The following is a 19,548-nucleotide window of genomic DNA, read 5'->3' on the forward strand; positions in this document are numbered from 1 at the left end:
TCAACACATAGGGATGACTAGATTCCAGACCTTTTCAGCTCGTCTCGATCTGTCACGTCTTGTTTCGTAAAATCTCTATTGAAAACTGTATGCGTTATTACTGGCGGACTACATGTTTTCTCATTCATGGCCATGGTGTTCTCCAACCAAAGAGAATCAGCGCCCAAATTTTGCATGTATTTACCTCTTGATGGAATGTCTGCAGGGTTTAAATTTCCCGGGCAAAAAAACCAACTCTCCTTGGTTGTTATTTGCCTTATTTGACTGACCCTATTTCGTACAAATGGTTTCCAAGGCTTCTCATTACCAATCCAACAGAGGGTGACAGCAGAATCCACCCAGTAATACGTGTCAATATCACTTACATTTAATTCCTCAACAAGAACCCGTTTTATTGACTCAACGAAGGTAGCCATCAAATGTGCCCCTTGTAATTCTAATTTGGGAATTGTTTTACCTGAAATTGGACACACCCTAGCCTTCGCTGCAATTAATTTAACGCCAATTTCCCCAGTTTCGTACATTGTGCGCAAGTAAACAGATGTTGCATATGCCTGTTCGCTGGCATCTGAAAAAGCGTGTATTTGATAGTTATGCGGTTTCTTGTCCTTGAGACGTATACATCTCGGAACTGTTACCCCTTGTAACATACAAAGATCTTTCATTAATTTATCATAGCGTTGTTTCTCTGAGCCTTCTAATTCTTTATCCCAAGGGAACTTTGCGACACATAAATCCTGAAACAGGATTTTCAGGTTGACGGTAAACAGAACCAAATACCCTAGGGGGTCAAATACTTTTGCAGCTACTTTTAACAAAGACCTCTTCGTAGGGGGCAGCTTAGCTGCCAGATCTATTATTTGCTGCACATCATAATAAAATAGATCTGACTCAAAATCCCAGTTGACCCCTAATACCCTAGAAGTACTGCTGCCTATAGGTAAGCCAACTGTAGACTTTGCAAACGTTTGGTCGTCCTGTAAAATATTTGAGTTCTCACTATTTACCTTAGCCGATTCCTTTGATTCTAATTCATTTATTTTAGCACGCACTTCCGATGAATTACACTTCCATTTACGTAGGTTGAAACCCCCCTTTGATAGAATTACCCTTGTCTTACTATAGATCTCTAGTGCCGCTGCGGAGGATTCTGCACTGCAACACAAATCATCAGCATATAACTGGCTCAGAATCTTACAAATATTAGGCTCACTTTCCTCAAACTGTGCTATGTGCTTTCTTATTGTTGCTCCTAAAATAGCTGGACTGGATTTTAATCCGAAGCGTAGGCGTGCCCATCTATACTGAACTATGGCGGGATGTTCCTTGTCAACATCATCGACCCATAGAAATCTTAAAAAATCACGGTCTTTCTTATCTATTCCAATTTGTAAAAATGCAGTCATTATCAGCAGTCATTACAATAGGATGAGTACAAAAACAAAGTACTGAATCAAATATCAATGGCATAAAGATATCTCCTCTCTGTAATTGATCATTTAATGAAAAAAAAACCGGGCTAGATTTAGCGGAGCCATCAAAAACAATTCTTACCTTGGTGGTGTCATGATCTTTTCTTACCACATTCATGGCATGTTCCTTTGCAGGGGGCACCCTTTCAATTATACCAGCATCTAATTGCTCCTTGAAAATATGATCATATTCTTTCAACAGGGCTTCATCAGATTGCAGTCTTGTCCTCAATGACGTCAGGCGAGCTAAACAAAGCTCATAGTCCCTTTTTACTGGCGAGCCGATGTCTCCTTTCCAAGGGAGACCAACTTCATATCTGTCTCCATTATGTTTGATATCCCATTCGGTCGTCGAATCACCGGTGCTTTGCTCGCTCAATGGATCGGTTCCTAATTCACCTCTCGCCTTGCCGTTGGGAATGAGACTGAAATTTTTGTGCCTTCAGAACTCTCGTAGTGTGTCTGTGATTTCATGGCTGTTTTCCCCACCTTCTAAATCTGGCTGTAAAACATCTAAAAGGAGACTTGGAATCATATTACTGTAGAGCGAAGATGATGTTTCAACCTTATCAACAATACCAGACAACAACCGACCAAGTTTAGTTCTAATGGCTATAAGCCCCGAGCTTCCCCGAATAACATCCACAATATCATAATAATGATCTAATCCTATCAATACGTCTATTCTCTTAACTTCACTACCATCGAAAGAGTCTCCTAGTTGAAGACCTTGCAAATGTGGGAATTCTCTTACGTCTACGCGCGTAGCAATGGGAGTGCATATTACTGAATTGCTCAACGCGTTAATAGGAATAATACCATCATCAACTTCTAAGTAAAACGAAACGACATCAAAATTTATTTTTCGCCAGTTTTGTGTACCAAGAGTGTTCAAGTTCACGACTTCGGTTTCCTTGGGTTGTATGCCAAGCTTCTTCATCAAATCCTTAGTGATATATGATTTCTGACTTCCACTGTCGAATAAAATGGTAGCCTTGACTTTCTGCTCATGGTTTTCCCCGCTTACAATGGCTGTCACAGTTTGCATGAGCACCATGTTCTTTGTCTTTACTGTGGCCGTGACTGTATGGCTCGGGTTATCTGCATCAGCACCAGAATTCCCAGAATTCTTGTCACACAAAATGTGGTGATGACATCCTTTGCATATTTTGCACAAACGATTGCTCTTGCATACATTTGCTCGATGCCCCATGCTGCGCATGCCGCTACGCAGTACTTTACAACAAATTATATGATATTTCAAATGCTAAATAATTAGCCTTCTTTTATTTTTTGGAAAATCTTTCGAATCTCTGCCGGTTGAATGATTTGAATCTAGCAACAACATTGTCTAAAAAATGGCTGTCTTGTCAGCAACCTTAAGCTTGTGCTCTACTTGCAAAATAACAAGCATTTATTTTCTTTTTTGTTGCATGCTTGACCTTGAAGGTGCAAAAAATCCTCTCACAATGGACACTGGTCAGTGGAGTTGTAGCTGCAAGCTCTAGCAGTGCCATTGCCTGAGGAAGACTCTCCTTAAGTGTTGCCTTCTTGATAACAGATAAGAGATCTTGAATACTTGGTGAGCCCTCTTTTACAGAATCAATTTTCATGTCCAAATTTGGTTCCAATTCAAATTCGTCACATTCTCTACATCAATTGCACCAATCGATTCACCGATGTTAGCTCTTCTTTCGCCTGTTTTGTTGCTAACCTTTTCGACTTTTTGTTGCAGCTTTGCTTGGCGTTCCTTTTTGGCTACATGGATTGTATCCTGTTCTCGGGCAACTTTTTGCAAAAGGAGTGATATCTCACTGCTTTTATAAAGGATCGACAGATTATTTTCTTTTGTTGTCACATCTTGAACTGCAAATGGGTACAATTTTTGCAGCTCTACAATTAAAGCTTTTTGCTCATTAGTTGTTGCGTTTCTTCTTTCGTTGAATTTTGTTGGATGAATGAGATCCATCCATTTGAATTATTTGAGGTTTCCAAATGGTCAATGCAAGTGTTTGTAATGAAGTCTTCCAGCTTTCTTGCGAGCCATCATTTCCATTCTTGATTGCCCTCCACCCAGTTCTTTCACGAACTGGGTCATCCTGGATTGTCTCTTCCCATACGTAGATTTAAAAAATTAAGTGAACGCTGAAAATCATCAATCTTAGCTGTAGGAATCCAGCGTTGGCCTCTGCATGATGGTCATGACTGGCGTGGATTGCTTAAATATCTTTCGGTAAAGCTTGAGCAGAAAGACAAATACGACTTGTTGCTTTTGAATGCAAACGTCCCCGGCTGTACTTTGTGTGTTGGCTGTCTTGCTTTTATTTGTTAAAATTTCATATAGGACTGCCCCTATCGTTTTGTAGTGGATGTCAATGACACTTGTTGCAGTATCACATGACAGCCACTTATTATTCCACCAAGCTCTTTGTTGCAAAACCACTTTGTGTAGCCCATAACTTTGTGTTCAAGAAGCCAATAACTTAGTTTTCAAGAAGCCGATATCTTTATGTACGACTGTTTTGGCTGTTGCAGAACATCCTGAGTTCTGCTACTAGGTGTGCAACATTCGTTTACACATTCAAATAGACATTCGCATAGACATTGCGACTTTTGATTCCTTCTAGCAAAAAACGATAAAATATATTAAAAAGATATTTCATAGAGGAAAATTTCACTGAATTCTCTATTGATTCGTGTATCTTGTTCATAATAAGATGCGCTATACTTCAAAGGTGAGCAAAAACGTCAAAAACTTTGACAGCACCTAAATTTCACTGCAAATAGACATTCGGATTTTAATCGATTCCCATAAAAAAAGAAAAGCAGGTATCCTTGCTGGATTGTCCATTTATTTCGGGGGTTCTTTCTAGAAGATACTTGGAATTATCACTTGAATAAGGAAAAAACCTCCAAATTTTTTGACACGACCCAAGTTTGAAATGGCAACCAACCCTTGCTATGTCGTAGCAGGCCCTCATTTCAAGCGACCTACGCCAAAACACTTGGAGGAAAACATCTAAATCAACTAAGAAGAACAAAAACCAACCCTTATGACAAAGTATCTCTAATTTGAATCGAATAACAGCAAAAATGGCCAGTTGTAGGAAACGACAACAAACTCAGAGGAAACCCTCAAGCAGAAACCTACCTAATAACTTTTCCCCCAATAACTTTGGAAAAACTGTTCAGAATCGGCTGAAACTTTGCAAATCAACCAGAATTCATGAGATTGAGATGTTTTTTGGGTCTGAAACGGTTTTGATGAATTTTCTGATGGAACGTTTTCCGAGCTCCATACTGAAGCCTTATAACTCAGATCTGATGTGGCGGTGTCCCTCAATAACTCAAAACACCATTAAGAATAGAGATGTTATTTTGGGTCTTGTAGAGTCTGAAACGGTTTTCATTAATTTTCAAGGCAACGCTTTTTCAAGATCGATACTGAACCTTATAACCCAGATCTGATGTGCTGGTGTCCCTCAATAACTTTTGAAAACTGTTCAGAATGGACTTAAACTTTGTAAATCAGCTAGAATTGATGAGATATTTTTTTGGTCTCGTAAAGTCTAAAACGGTTCTGATGAATTTTCAAGGCAACGCTCTTTGAGGTCCATGCTAAAGCCTTAAAACTTGATGTGCCAGCATCCCTCAAGAACTTTCGAAAAACTGTTCGGATTTGGCTGAAACTTTAGTTTGTTAGAGTTAAGTTTCTGGTTTGGTGTTAAATATTTTTAGAGTAGCAGAAAAACACCACTTTCGATAGATTTTTTATAATTCAAAATAATTTTTTATAATGTTGGTACCTTCTTTGAATAGATTTTTCTTATAATAAACAACATGAATAGGAAAACATCTCCCGCTTTGAAATAAAAAATGATCTTCTACAATTTTACCTTCGTTTTTTTGTTAATATACAATATAGATTTAATTGTTCAACAATCTCATATTAATTCATTGCATTTGAATTCTTTTTAATTACAATTGCGTACTTGGTACAAAAAAATTCTCAATCAATATAAAAATTAGCAAAAGTGATGAAGATGTTATGGATTTAATGAAATAAGCAATCATTTTCACGTGAAATCGTACATGGTTAGTTTCAATAAAGATGCATTGTTTACAAATAGGGACGGGAATGACATAGATAATATGACAATTATACACGCGACCATTGTTATCTTGGACAGCTATCAAAGTTTTTAAAGAGAGGAAGGCCCCCGGGAATTTTACTGGCGTTTTAGAGCATCAAAGAAAACTGTATTTACAGGCCTGTCAATGGAGTAAAGCTTTCCTGTCGCTTGTTCATAAGAAAGGCTATATTATTCATTATAAATTCTGCCAGGTGCTCTGATAGCAAGAAGTGCTTTACTATATCAGGACACGTGTGGCCAAATCTCCTTTTTATATTGTAATTTAATTCACATTTGAGGCAAATCACACAGACATCCTCTTTGCAACCGTTTCTATGGATAGGGAACTATAGTCTGAGATAATGCGCCTCATTGAATTTCCAAAAGTAGTGTGGAGTTTTTTATACAATTCTTTCACAGCCAGGTTTGTATACACTGTCCTATGAAGTGTTATAAGGGCTCTCATTTGCTCTGACAATTTTTCCCCCTAGATATAACCTTGGATTTTGTTTCGTCTGCAAATTTTTCCAAAAATGATTGCTTGTCAGATTAGGCGTAATTATTGAAGTCGTTCTGAAAGGATTTGGTTCTCAGGTGCTTGATTTGATGGGTATATGTAGCTGCGTCAGCAGTATCAGTATCCGTGTCACTTTCACTCAACTTATGTTCTGGCGAACCGGTAGCGGGAACCTTGTCTCTTTTTACTCCAAATTTTTAAGAGCTAATTCTAGAGTTTTAGAGTCAACACTACTTTCAGACTAATCTGAAGCGCATTCAAACTCCTCGTTAGTTAAGGATGAATCAAGAATCGATTTCAATGTAGAAAAGGTTTATGTGTTGTTTTCCTGTCTACCTGAAACTCAGAGTTTTAAATTGTTTGGTCGCCAATTCTGATAAATACTAATGATAAATACATCCATTCAGATATTTCTGCTTCTCATTTTTTGTACATGTCCCCAATACAAAAAATGAGAAGCAGAAATATCTGAATGGATGTATCGCTTTTTGTTGTCATCTAATACTTTGCAAAAAGAGTTCATTGATTCTTTGATTGTTGCCAATGCATTTGTAACGTCTTTATCAACATATCTACATAACAATAAAACAGTTGCTTTTTTGACGATGTTTGCATCATCTTTTAATGAAGAACAATTGACTAATTGAATTATCTCTTGTGATGCCTTTTCCACATGGAAGCCTGCTACTTCTCTCTCCAGGCCAAAGTAATCTTTGAACATCTTGAAACATCTCTCCTTGCTGCTATCCATAATTGATGAGGAAAGTATAATTATGGGCTTTTGAATAAAATAAGCATGCACAAAACTGGACAGGGACCAAGTGCAAGGGTAGTGTGACTACGGGGAAATTGTTGCTCCAGCAATTATTGAATTTATTTTTTATACCACGTTCACTTAAGATTTGAAATCAACTGAGAAATCAATGGAATCTGCCTCTTTTCGGGCTTTAGCAGCTAGCTGCTGATATGCAATGTGACTTTTGCCAGCCTTAGTCATTTTACCTGCAGCAAAAGAATGGGGATCCATTGACTCTAGGTCTGTTTTATGTTTTTCGGATGGCAAAATTTATTTCTTCAACAAACAAAAACGTCAGTGTCTCATTTCCTTGTCAGAAATATTCCTTGCTGCTAAAGAATCCTTTCTATGATAAACGTTACCATCAAAGTGACAAGAAAAGTGGTATGGAAAAGGTTACTTTAAACTGACATTCTGGTATTTTACATGCAGCCTTGTCAGTCAGAATATTTGGATTTTTTTTCTTGAGCTTTTTTTTTTAAATGTGCGTGTAGCGAAACTCCAAAACACAAAGCTTATTGGTCTTAGCTACCATTTCCCTCGGATGAAAGATGAGTTGTTTTGCCTTCCTGACTGTTGTTTACGCTATTATAGTCAAACATTTTTTTACCAATTTTTCGGTAGGGTTAATGTTATGCTTTTTCTTTTAATATGGGCCCTGATATCTTTTTAGCCATATTTTGATCTAGACAAAGCTTTTATAAGATCTTTGGATGATTAATATGGGGATCTTCTTCAATGGAAGTGTCACTGTTAACATGCAAATTGTCTTGCGAAAGGGAAGAAGCATCTCAACTATCAGTTCCTACACATGAATTCTCTGTATCTTCATACAACCTTCCTAAAATACGCTTTTCATAGACTGACTCAGCCTCTCCTAGGAGAATCTTTTACTTTCCTTCTACTATTTAGACATTTTACTACATTTTTATTCTTAGAATGTTTCCTGTCTTCAAATTTTCAGAACCAAAGAATGGTGTTTCGGGAACACGCTTGCTCAGAGTACTAGATATGATTGCAGACTTGTGAGAGATAGATTTGTATCGCTTTCCTTTTTCTCCCCCCACTTATTATCAAAGTTAACTAGAGTATTCTGTTCCGAAACTTGCCCGCAGACAGAGTCATGTTGCAAAGAATTGCTACCTGTTCAAGTTAACATTGCTTGATTTATCATAGAAAAACATAAATGTTAATAGCATTACCATTTCTGTCTTGCTTCTCATCAAAAATGCTGCTTGATGCATCCTCCACTGGCTCGGATTTTCTCTAAAGAGGGCAGAAAAGAAAATGGTATTAGAACTGTATCGAACCATTCTAATGGAAAGGGAATGTAAAATAGGGGATATTCGGTGTCTACTGAGCAATCAAAACAGCTAAACTTAGCCATGAAAGTGAAGATTTTGAAAAATAACTACAAACCCCAACTTGTCTACTTTCATCTGAGGCATTACCCAGTGATCCCTCCACTGGCTCAGATTTACTCTAAAGAACTTTATTAGAACTGCATTGGATGATTGAGGGAAGTGAGAAATTTCCAAAGCTCCTTTTCTATAAGTTAATTGTTTTGCTATTGTAAACGCTATATGAATACCTTTCTTGGCTTTTTGATCCTTTCCCCTTGCACAACCTTTGCATATGAATGCTGAAAGTGTCTCAGTGGAACTGTCGAGATGCATAAAATATGTTTACTTGTTATTTTTTTCTTAAAATCCTTAAGGTAGCCAGGAGGATGTTAATAAAAAAGTCAGTAGTTTTTGCTTGTTTTTTGTAAATTCGATATATTTTGACAAATTATTCAATCAATTGATCAATCATTCAATAAATCAATGAAAGTCCCTTTTCTTGTGTCAAATATATTAAGCTTAGAAGCTGATTGGGGACACAAAGAAAAGGATATATGGAGGTATATAAAGGTGATAAATCAGAATGAATTTTGCGCAAATAAACATCCCTAGATGTAAAAAGAATCTCTGATAACTTTCAAAGGAGAGTTGTGCGTACAATACAGATAGCTATATATTTTACGTAGGTTCTGCATAAGGAACTTACAAAAAGGTCAATTGGGTCGGTCGCATCTTGCATTATTTGCCTTTGTATATGGTGATGAACTTCCGCTAGAAATAGATCAATTTCGTTTTTGATACACTCGAATGTTGATGTCACTATGATATATATATTTAAATATATATAGGAACTATGATATTTGGAATGGGCTTTCTTTTGTTGAAAATAATTAATTACTTACTAATTAATTATTTAAATGGTTTTAGACTTCTTTCCCCTTTTGAGGGCAAACAGTCCTACCATCACTTAGCTGCAGTTCGTGGCCTGCCTGTTTACAGAAACTGCATCTCTGCATGGCTGCTCCTGCTGGTACCTGTAGGAATTATTTTAAATATCAATATCAATATAAATACAACAATAATTAAAATTTTGAAAACTTTGATAAGCATTTACAATATTGTGACCAACTACAGTTTGTTTGACCAACTATAAACAAGCCCCTCTCTAACTCAGATTGGCAGGAGCTATATCTCTTCCCCTAGTGCTATCCTCTTGTTTCCCTAATGCTCCCTCCATGGTGCTACCAAATTATTTTCCCTCCCGTGAAAGATGGAATCCTACTTGTCAGCAACCCCCCCCCCCCCCCCCCCCTATTGCAGCTTTAATCTTAAAAGTTGTTATAGTTCAACTTCTATCAACAAAATGGCTAGAGTTTTAAAATTGACCTCTAACCAAAATTGAATTTTATAAGGTTAGAGCTTCTCTGAGCATAGCTTAATGTACACAAACAGATGATTGCCTAATGAATCCTCGTTTGGGGCTAAGAGTTAAGATGTTTCTAATTGTCGTTGTGTGGCTAACTTTTTTGCTATTGATGCTGAGATTGAGGTGGACCCCACGATAGAATTGGGTAAGGCCGTTAAAAATAGGATTGATGGGATAAGGGTGGAGGACCCCGGGTTAATGGAAGTGACTGGTTTTCTTAAGGATAATGAGGGAAAACCAGGTAGATTTTATCTGTTGCCCAAGATTCATAAGGGATTAAGTTGGGTTAAGGGTAGGCCAGTCATTTCCAATTGTGGTACTATTACAGAGAATATTTCGGAATTTCTAGATCACCGCCTCAATCCACTGGTTAGCCTCGGTAAGTCTTACATTAAGGATACAAATCATTTCTTGTCTAAATTGGGTGAAATAGGTAGGATACCAGAGGGGGCTATACTGTGCACAGTTGATGTTGTGGGGCTCTATCCTAGCATTCCACATGGGGAGGGTTTGGAAGCCATCAGGGAAGCGCTGGATAGAAGGGAAAACCCAAACGTGGCTACTGATACCCTAGTGGGATTAGCATCTTTGGTTCTTAATAACAATTATTTTGAATTTAATGATAGGTTTTATAGACAGAAGTTAGGCACCGCTTTAGGCACTAAGTTCGCTCCAGCCTATGCAAACCTCTAATGACTGGGTTGTAAGAAAGGTTGTTGAAGGAATCAGTGGACACACCCATTGTCTGGATGAGATTCATTGATGATGTTTTCTTCATCTGGACACATGGCGAGGAGAAGCTTGAGACCTTCATCAACTTTCTTAACAGTAGCCACGATACCATTAAGTTCACAGAGGAGCACTCTAGGGAGAGTATAAGTTTTCTAGACGTTAAGGTTAGTGTAAATGAAGGGGGAGTCCTAACGACAGACTTGTTTTGTAAACCTACTGATACACATCAGTATTTACATAAGAAGTCTTGTCACCCATGGCACACCAAGAAGACGATATCCTATAGTCAGGCTTTGAGGATACGTAGGATTTGTTCGGACGATCGCCAGTTAAGGGGTAGTTTAAGGGATTTGGCTGGATGGTTAAAGGCAAGGGGGTATGAGGAATCACTTATAACAGAACAAATAGATAAGGCACGTAAGCAGGATAGGGTCACATTACTGGATAAGGCTAATGGGAAACAAGATCGCAATGGGAGTGGGTGGGTTCCGTTGGTTACCACTTACCATCCAGCCTTGAATAATTTGGGCAAGGTGGCCGGGAGACTCCATTCTATGCTGACGATATCGGAAGAGCATAGGAAGGTGTTTTCTCAGCCACCTTTGATATAATTTGAACGATGTAAGAACCTTAAAGATTTACTAGTTAGGGCGAAACTTTATAATGAGGGGGTGCCCAGGGGCCTTAATATTAGGTTAGTTGAAACATAGTTTTATTTTTATTTCTAATCTCTTCGATTACTTTCTCCTTTTCACAGCTATTTATTATTTCCACATAATATTATTTTCTAATCTTCATGGTAGGGACAGACAGCATTCACCCTTTCTCGTTTTTGTGCATTCCTTGGTAGTTAACCATCTGCCTTAACGCTTCTCTTTTGTTCTTTTATCTATTGTATTTATTCCGCTTTTCTCACCTTCAGCTGGGCCTCAGAAAGTTTACTTGTGTCGTATAATTAGCCATTATTGTCTTTGCTTGTAAAATGGGTTCTTTTGTTCTATTGTTTTGTATTCCTAATTTTACGCTCCAAATGCAAGTGGAGGTTATTCTTAAGAAGCATATTGCAAAACGTTAATCAAGTTGTTTTTTACTGATGATCTATATATCTATATATATATATATTCAATAGCTCCTAACTTTAAGGTTCTTTAAAAATATAAATAGATACTCAATAAAAATAAGCTGAAACGGTAAATAAAAGAAACAGTAAATGCTGTCTGTCCCAAAAAAAATAATAAGAATATATAATAAATAATGATAAATAAATATAATAAATATAAAATGCAAAGAAAAGAAAGAAAGTAGATAGAAGATAGGAAATAGAGCACAAGACAATGACACTACAGAAACATACATTGGACTTACAGAAAACGAATTCAAGACAAGATACAGAAATCACACCGCATCTTTCCGTCACACAAAACACAGAAATTCCACAGAACTCAGTAAATACATCTGGACCCTAAGACAATAACATCGACCACTCCATTTCCTGGCGCATCCTCTCAATAAAGCCATCCTACAGCAGCTCAAACAAAAGATGCAGCCTTTGCCTTAAAGAAAAGACCCTCATTATCTGCCACCCTGAATTATCAACACTCAACAAACGAAACGAACTCGTATCTTCTTGCCGCCATAGAAACAAAACACTATTATGTAACACCTAAATCCCTTTATGTACCGCCCCTAATTCACCTTTTGTATAACCTCACACATTATGTAACACCTTCTGTACTGTATTATCTATTTATGCGAGGAATATTCTAGTATGTCAACATCTCCTGAAGAGTGAGTTACTCACGAAAGAGGCTTGTAGAGATAAACCATGTAGTTTTACTTTCTTCAATCTATGATATATATTATATATATATATATATATATTATATGTATAAATATATATATATATATATATATATATATATATATATATATATATATATATATATATATATATATATATATATATATATATATATATATATATATATGTATTCAAAAGCTCTAGACTGTAATGTTTTTTAAAAATTTAAAGAGATGATCAGTAAAAAAACAACTTGATTAACGTTTCGCAATATGCTTCTTCAGTAGATACATTACAAATGATATTTTCAAAAGAAACCCAACATAAATCAGCACTTCAGCAACATATACCTAATCTTCTCCTGAGACATTGTTTTACCAGTTATAGAAAATTTGCCAGAAAATTCTGCATCCTCTGAAGTTCGCTTGAAGCAAATTTCGTGGTCACTATATGGTGTGAAAAAATGAAAGGACCTTGTTCCTGGAATGGTTTGCCTTTTAGAGAATCTATTTTTCAGTTCCTCTCTAACTGCCTGTAATTTCTTTTTAGAAAGAAAACAAAACTTTATATCTTTAATGTTTTCTTGGCAGAATTCTAACATTGATGCTACTGTCAATATCTGCGAGGAATGTTGGCGTTGCAAGCTGGCACGGGCAGTCAAACGTTTAACAGTCCCTCCAATGCCATCACAGGGAGATTTCCCATGACTAGTAGCAAAAAATGTCCAATTTGCTTCTAAGCCAAAATCTGTCTTGTGAAGACACAGGTTCAACATGTTTTTAAAGTTTTTATATTGGCCAGCGCAGCCATCCAAAAAATACTCAATTATCTCTATATGGGGATATTTAAACTTTATTAAATCAATGAGCTCTCTCTGAAGTTCGTAGACAAAGTTAGTATCATGTTCTAGGTCATCAGATATAAAACAATATGATTTGTGTTCAAGTCTTTCACCTTGCTTAAAGTAAACAACGACTGGGTAAAGAGTGCAATAATTTTTACTCCAATGATACGACTGGATTTCGTCCTGAACCACAAACGTATAGTTTTCAGCAAAATCTCCTAGCACAAGCATAGAGTTATCTGGCAGATTCTCTTTCCTACTCTTCAAGTATCTTGCCTGGCATTTTGCGATGTAGGAATGTGTAGTGAGGTTGTCAATATTTTTCACAAGAAGATCTATAAACTCATCAACAGAGAGAGTTTGAGTTACCAATTCAGTACGATTAGTGCTTTGCCACTGCTTGAAAGAGATATCATTTTGAGTCTCGCTGAAGGCCCCATCAAGAAAAGCTGAGAGCAGTTGTTCCTGGGCAATCTTTGCATCGATGCACCATACATTCCCTACAGTCAAGACTACAAACAACCATATCCATCATTTCCTTGTATGTTTTTTCAGTGTTTGCTGCATCCACCAGAAGAATTGCATTTTGATGAATGGAGCATACGCAGACAGAATGAGCCCCACTAGAGCCAACAGTGATACACCATTTTGGTCGCAAAGAGCAGAACTTCGAAAATCCCAACTTGACTGTTGGATTCTTTGAAACTTGCATATAGTTCCTTTAAATTACATAACAATAGACGTTTCTGTGCATGAACATTCCTTCCAATGCTGTCAAAGTCTTTTTTCCCAGGTAACAATCGAGAATATTTGTCGTCCTCAAAAAATGACCTAACCTTTTGGTGTATATCATCTGACAGTATTTTTCCTATTCTGTGTTCTGGCAAAGCAAGGATACTTTTCTGGCCTTTCAATTCCAGAGCCTTTCTTACTGAGTATTCAGAAACTCCAAAATAGTCTGAGGCAAATTTGATGCTCCATGATTCAGGTGTTAGTGTGAGCATCTGAATTTTCAGACTGTATTCAGAATGGGGTAATTTATCCTTTATTTTGCTCATTAAGATATCAAGATCAGCTGCCTTCTTCTCGACATCTTTATTAACATCAGCTGATGCTCCTCCAGAGTAGTGTATACTAGGGTTCCACCTGTTGCATATTAAACCTAGCGCTCCTGCGTAGGGTCTTGTATAAGACCACGTGGTAGGCTGCTCCGCAGAGGCAAAATTGTATAAAAGATCGTCCGTAAGGTTTTTTTTTTTAGTTTTTCTTGAGATGACTGAAAAGACGAACAACAAACTTGAGATGGCTGAAAAGACGAACGACAAACTTGAGTATCCTGATTTGTATTTTCCGACTGAAGGTCTTCAAAGGTACTGTAAGAGTAAAAGAAATATCTTCGAACTTTTTGACAGAAGAATTTCTCCTTTTTTAGATTGGAGATTACGTTTGTTCATAAATATGAGAGTTCGCGACAATGTGGAAGTTTTGATGCAGCGAGATGAACAAGGAGATACATTGTTGCATAAAGTTTGTGAATATTGGGACGAAGACAAAGAAGATTGGGGAACTTTGGAATATTTCTTTCAAATTTTTATAAGAAATAATGCGGATTTAAATGTGCAAAATAACGTTGGAGAAACTCCTGTAATGATTGCCATAAAGAAGGGGCAAATATTGCTAACTTCTTATCTTTTTCGCAAAGAGGTGGATTTGTCTATTTGCGATTACGACGGAAATAGTGTTTTGCACAAAGCTGTAATCTCTTTACATTTGCATGGTTTTTATGCTGTTGGCAATTGGTGCGATTTTTAGAGACGTTCTGAAAGTTCTTGTTCTAATGTTGATCCTCTGAAGAAAAACAACCAACATTTAACAGCGTTACAACTTGCAGTAAAAATGAAAGAAGATTTGGAGAAGAAATGTTCTCAAAAGGAAATTGAAGTTTCTAAAGCCGACAAAGATAACTTATATATTCTTAAAGATATGGTTATATATTTAAAAAATAATATTTCACAACTTTGATTTAATTTTTGTTGGACTGGTATTTAAGTTAAAATAACTTCAATTTTTTATTAATTGAGTATAAATTTGAAGTTTTAAAAAATTGAAGGTTAGTTGAAGTTTTATAAAAAAAAGTTGAAGTTTAAAATTATGGGTTCTTTTTTGAGTTTTTCTGAAAAGAAAGATGAAGACGAGTTCTCAATACAGTATTTTGAGGAAAAGCTTCAACATAAGGGAGAGTTGACAGAATTGTTAAAATTGGTTTCTGATAAAAAACTTTCACAATTGGATAAAATTATATATATGGTAAAAGATGATCCAACATGTTTAAATGAACGCGATAAGTATGGAAATACTGTTCTACATCGAATAATTCCAAATATTGAAGAAACGGATGTTTCTACTTGGATGGAACATAGATGGTTATTAAAACATCTTATAAAAAATGGAGCCGATATTGAAGCAGAAAATATAAATCACGAAACTCCTATAATGATTGCTGTTCGTAAAAGAAAATGCAAAGTAATTCAATTTAGTCGAGCAGCGTTGTTTTCGTATTTTGTTAGTTGATCCGTCAAAAGATATTTGCAAATGTTCAGAATGTCGAAAATAAAATGATCGATTAAGTATATTGAAAGTTGTTTCAAGTTGGTAAATATACCAAATTTCTGTCCAGTTAATTTCAGCATTAAAGGTTCGAGTCGATTAGTCAAATGTGGTAAAAAGGTAGCAAAAAGATGATCGTCAGAAGAAGGAGATAATGAAAAATCTTTTAGATTATCAATAGCTAAGCCAATTTGCTGTAAAGTCTCAAAAAAACGGTCATTTTGTCGAATGTTAAAAGGGAAGTTAGGTAAATCTCTACTCACAGTCGTAACATCGTCAGATAAATTGAAGTTAAAGATGTTCAGGGTTGGTCTTTCTTGTTGAGGTTCTGTATCAGGTTCTGAAATAGGTGGCGTTTGCGGCTCGAACGCTAGTGGAGTAGGTGGACTTCGTGCTGCGGGAAAGGATTTTCGGGCTGTTGGAGTAACTTTGGTTGGTTTTGGTGTAGATTTGTTGAAGTTTTCTACTTCTGTTGCTGATTCGTTTGCCGTGAGCGTTGTTTCAGTGTCTGTATCCATATCTGGAGCGACGAGTGGTCGAATTGATGGCATTAAAGGGAATGAAGGTTCTAGCAGCTCTTTTAGTCGATTGAACTCTTTTGATATTTCTGCATGATTTACAGTTACAGAACCTTCGCATTTATTTTTGGGTGATGATTCGTCTTCCGACGTTGATGTTCTTTTATTTGAGCGTCTAAATGAAAAATTGAAGTTTAATAAAAAAAATTTGAAAAGTGTTTTTAAAAGATGTGTAAGTTAATTAAACTAAATGAACAGTTTAAAAAAGAGTAAAAAGAAAAGAAATATACTCACGATGTCAGTAGTCTTTTGGACAATAAAGATAACGGAATTAAATCTTCTTCGTCGTCCGTAAAGGCTGAATCGATAGCTTTTTTTACTTCGAATGCTTGATTGTTCGTTTTTGATGCTTCGTTCGTCATTTTTTTCGACTTCTTTCAAAATTACGATCGTTGGTGTGACAGTTTGTGAATTCGGGAGTTGGTTAAGTGGTTTTATAAATGATTGACATATTACGCAACGATGTTAAATGTGGAGCTTTACTATTGGCTAATATTTTAAATCTTAAAATGTCATTCATATGATTGGTTATTGAGAAGCGTCTATTGTTTAAAGTCAAATAAGAAAAAAACTTCAAATTTATAAAAAACTTCAAGTTTTTTATTTGAAGTTATTCGAAGGAACTTCAAATTTTGGTTTTTGAAAAAACTTTAATTTTTAAATAAGGAATAACTTAGATTTTTTTTTTTAGCTTTGAATATGAAAAAACTTCAAATTTTTTTTGTTCAGTAATAATGACGTCTCTTTTTTAAAAATAGTTTGAAATTAGCATACAATACTTCGATCTAGCTATAAAAGCGAGAGCTTTTTTCAATTCAGTCAGAGCGTCTTGGGCCAGAGCAAAGGTTCATAAGAGATAAAGAGATTGGTTCATCATACAAGGTACTTTTACGAATATGGTTTTTTGTAAAATATGTTCGTTAGAATTTCCTGATAATAAGTCTTATGATATACATGTTAAAGAGAAGCACTTTTCTTGTGATTTATGTTCTAGTGTTTTAAAAACACAGAATACGTTGACGAAGCATAAGAGATTATACCATGAGAGGAATTTTCATTGTCGTTATTGTGACGAATCTTTTCCGACTGTTCGTTCTTTGACTTTACATCGAACAATTTATCACGAAAACAACGAGGAACATGTTTGTGATATTTGCGGTAAAGTTTTTCGTAAGATTGGTAGTTTAAGAAAGCACAAGACACAAGTTCATACTAATCCACTTCAATGCGATTTATGTCAGTGTGAATTTAGATCAAAATACAAACTTCGTAGCCATATAGCGAAGGAACATTCGGAGAATTGTTGTAATTTTTGCGGTTAGGGTTTTTTGCGAAAGAAGGATTTGTTTCTTCATCAAGAAAGACATTGTAAACAATCTTTTAAATGCGAACATTGTCCGTTGGAGTTTAGTTCTTTGATGTTGTGTAACAAACACATGCTTAAAAATCACGGTCGTTTGGGATTCCAAATAGAAGCGGTTCCTACACAATGTTCTGTTCGAAAGTTCGTAAATAGATTAAAGTTTTTATATGAACCTTGGAGAGAAGACATAAATGCAATTCATGAGGAGCATTTTTTTTTAAATGCTGTAAATAAAGAAGTTAAATTAATGGAATTGTATGATACGAGTGGTGATTTATTGGGTGAAGGGAAGGCGTCTAGTTCTAAACATAACGAAGAAAAAGGGCAGGAAGATATATTAACGAACGCTGTCAAAAAGGTACGATCGGTATGGCGAGATATGGTAAAACAGGCTTATTTAGACAATGCATCGGAAATTATGTTACATTCTCATAAATCAGAAAACGGAGACATAATAAAAATAAATATTCCTTATGTTGAAAACGTTCAGTTTAGGAAGTTTTTGGAAAATTCGATACATGATGTATATAACGCAGCCGTACATCAACTACCTTACAAAATGGGAATTGCGTTCGGTTTTATGCTTTTGGATACAGAAAAAACGACTGTAAGACATTGGTATGTTGATGAACATTTAACTAGAACACCGCAAAATAAAGATATTCTTCATCAAGTTCCGAATCTTTTCGTTATAAAAAACAAAAATGACGCAGATTCTGTTATCGAAGATTTATATAAACAAAACTATTTCGACTTGGTTCGGAGAATGTTTTATTCGTATCGAGTGCATATTTTACGAATAACAAATATGAAAATATCAATATTTAAAATGAACGACGACAAAATGGACGATTTGGGAGGTCGGAGTAGCGAAGACGAGAGTTCGGATGATGAAGATGATGATGAAGATGATGACGAAGATTTCGAAGATGAAAGCGATATCGAAAAGAATGATTTTCTTTTATTAGAAGCTGAAGATGAGGATGATGGTGACGATTTAGACGAAAACGAAAGCGATTGTGATGTTCAAGAAAATGTTGAAAAATCAGATTTTAAAGATTCTGAAACAGAAAAGGATTTAACAAAAATACGTTCTTTTTTAAAAGCGGGATTAAGAACAAACAAAATATTTAAAGGATTAAAAAGGGACCTGCAAAGAAATGTTGGTGGAGTCGTAAATGATAATAAATGTTTTTTCAGGATGATAGCTGTTTCAATACTATTAGTTGATAAGGAAATAAAATTGGAGAATTTGATAATGCGGAAAGGCGAAAATACTCATATAAAAACGCTAATTGAAGATAAAACGGCTGAACTATTTAGGATGTATGCTGAAGTGTACAAGCTTACTCCAGAACAAATATTAACTTTCCAAGGTGTATCTGTTAAAGTCATGCCTGCTATGGAGTTTTTGTTTAAGTGTAAGATCATGGTTTTTATTCCTAAGGTTTCGAAAGGTAGAGTGAAAATGGCTTTATTGTCAAAATCTTCGAACCGACTTATTTTCGAGAAGAAAATGAATATTAACTTGATTTTGTTTAATCAGCATTATTATTTGGTTATTAAGAAAAGACTTTTGATGGACAATATTAGTTGTCTGGTATGCGGACAGAATTTTACGTGGATGAAAAGTTTGTTACGACATAGAGCTGGAAGCGGCAAAAAAATAACACGTTGCAATACAGATGTAACCCTTATTAGCGCTACTGGAGTTGTTGATGTTCATGAACTTTTTCCTGAAATGTTGAAAAAAATGTTTCATTTGCCGGATGAACTATTAAAAGATATTGTAAAAGACGAGAATAACGACATTGATAACAATGAAAATAATAATAACATGTATTTTAAAAGAAATATGGTTTGTTACGATTTTGAGAGTTTGCTTAAAAGAACGACTTTGAGTGAATTAAAAAATCGGAGATTAAAGAGTATAAGA

General features: G+C 35.7%; 3 protein-coding genes across 8 annotated transcripts; all 3 read right to left on the minus strand.

Annotated features, from left to right (window-relative positions):
* Nucleotides 1-8: 8 nt before the first annotated feature.
* On the minus strand, nt 9-9,568 carry LOC148957395 (uncharacterized). 6 transcript variants are annotated; one of them, XM_089115419.1, is made up of 5 exons: nt 9,223-9,568; nt 8,968-9,032; nt 8,510-8,580; nt 8,121-8,184; nt 9-6,862 (listed from the first exon to the last, which is right to left on the minus strand). In XM_089115419.1, the coding sequence occupies exon 5, from the start codon at nt 1,404-1,406 to the stop codon at nt 18-20; it is 1,389 nt and encodes a 462-aa protein (XP_088971545.1). In that variant the 5' UTR covers nt 1,407-6,862; nt 8,121-8,184; nt 8,510-8,580; nt 8,968-9,032; nt 9,223-9,568; the 3' UTR covers nt 9-17. The 6 variants fall into 6 exon arrangements, with proteins under 6 accessions (XP_088971545.1, XP_088971542.1, XP_088971546.1 ...); XM_089115416.1 differs by having other exon boundaries at nt 9,164-9,568; XM_089115420.1 differs by lacking the exon at nt 8,510-8,580.
* LOC148957396 (uncharacterized) lies at nt 1,915-2,685 on the minus strand. Its single transcript, XM_089115410.1, has one exon. It carries the CDS (start codon nt 2,683-2,685, stop codon nt 1,915-1,917), a length of 771 nt encoding a protein of 256 aa, XP_088971536.1.
* Nucleotides 9,569-12,399: 2,831 nt separating the features above from the next.
* Nucleotides 12,400-16,611, minus strand: LOC148957397 (uncharacterized). Its single transcript, XM_089115412.1, has 5 exons — nt 16,484-16,611; nt 15,935-16,364; nt 14,833-14,912; nt 13,901-14,210; nt 12,400-13,595 (listed from the first exon to the last, which is right to left on the minus strand). The coding sequence occupies exons 1-5, from the start codon at nt 16,609-16,611 to the stop codon at nt 12,549-12,551; spliced, it is 1,995 nt and encodes a 664-aa protein (XP_088971538.1). The 3' UTR covers nt 12,400-12,548.
* Between the last annotated feature and the right edge of the window lie 2,937 nt (nt 16,612-19,548).

Source organism: Rhopilema esculentum, unplaced genomic scaffold (assembly GCF_057945365.1).
Source record: "Rhopilema esculentum isolate cy_ngs unplaced genomic scaffold, ASM5794536v1 HiC_scaffold_30, whole genome shotgun sequence".
Classification (NCBI taxonomy): domain Eukaryota; kingdom Metazoa; phylum Cnidaria; class Scyphozoa; order Rhizostomeae; family Rhizostomatidae; genus Rhopilema; species Rhopilema esculentum.

Excerpts from the sequence above, each read along its gene's own strand:
- LOC148957395 (XM_089115420.1), bottom strand. The coding sequence starts at position 1,406 with ATGACTGCATTTTTACAAATTGGAATAGATAAGAAAGACCGTGATTTT.
- LOC148957396 (XM_089115410.1), bottom strand. The coding sequence starts at position 2,685 with ATGGGGCATCGAGCAAATGTATGCAAGAGCAATCGTTTGTGCAAAATA.
- LOC148957397 (XM_089115412.1), bottom strand. The coding sequence starts at position 16,611 with ATGACGAACGAAGCATCAAAAACGAACAATCAAGCATTCGAAGTAAAA. Across the intron at positions 16,365-16,483 it reads TCCAAAAGACTACTGACATC|ACGCTCAAATAAAAGAACAT; the intron begins GTGAGTATATTT and ends TTTTTCATTTAG. Across the intron at positions 14,211-14,832 it reads AGCATAAAAACCATGCAAAT|GTGGAACCCTAGTATACACT; the intron begins GTAAAGAGATTA and ends AATATGCAACAG.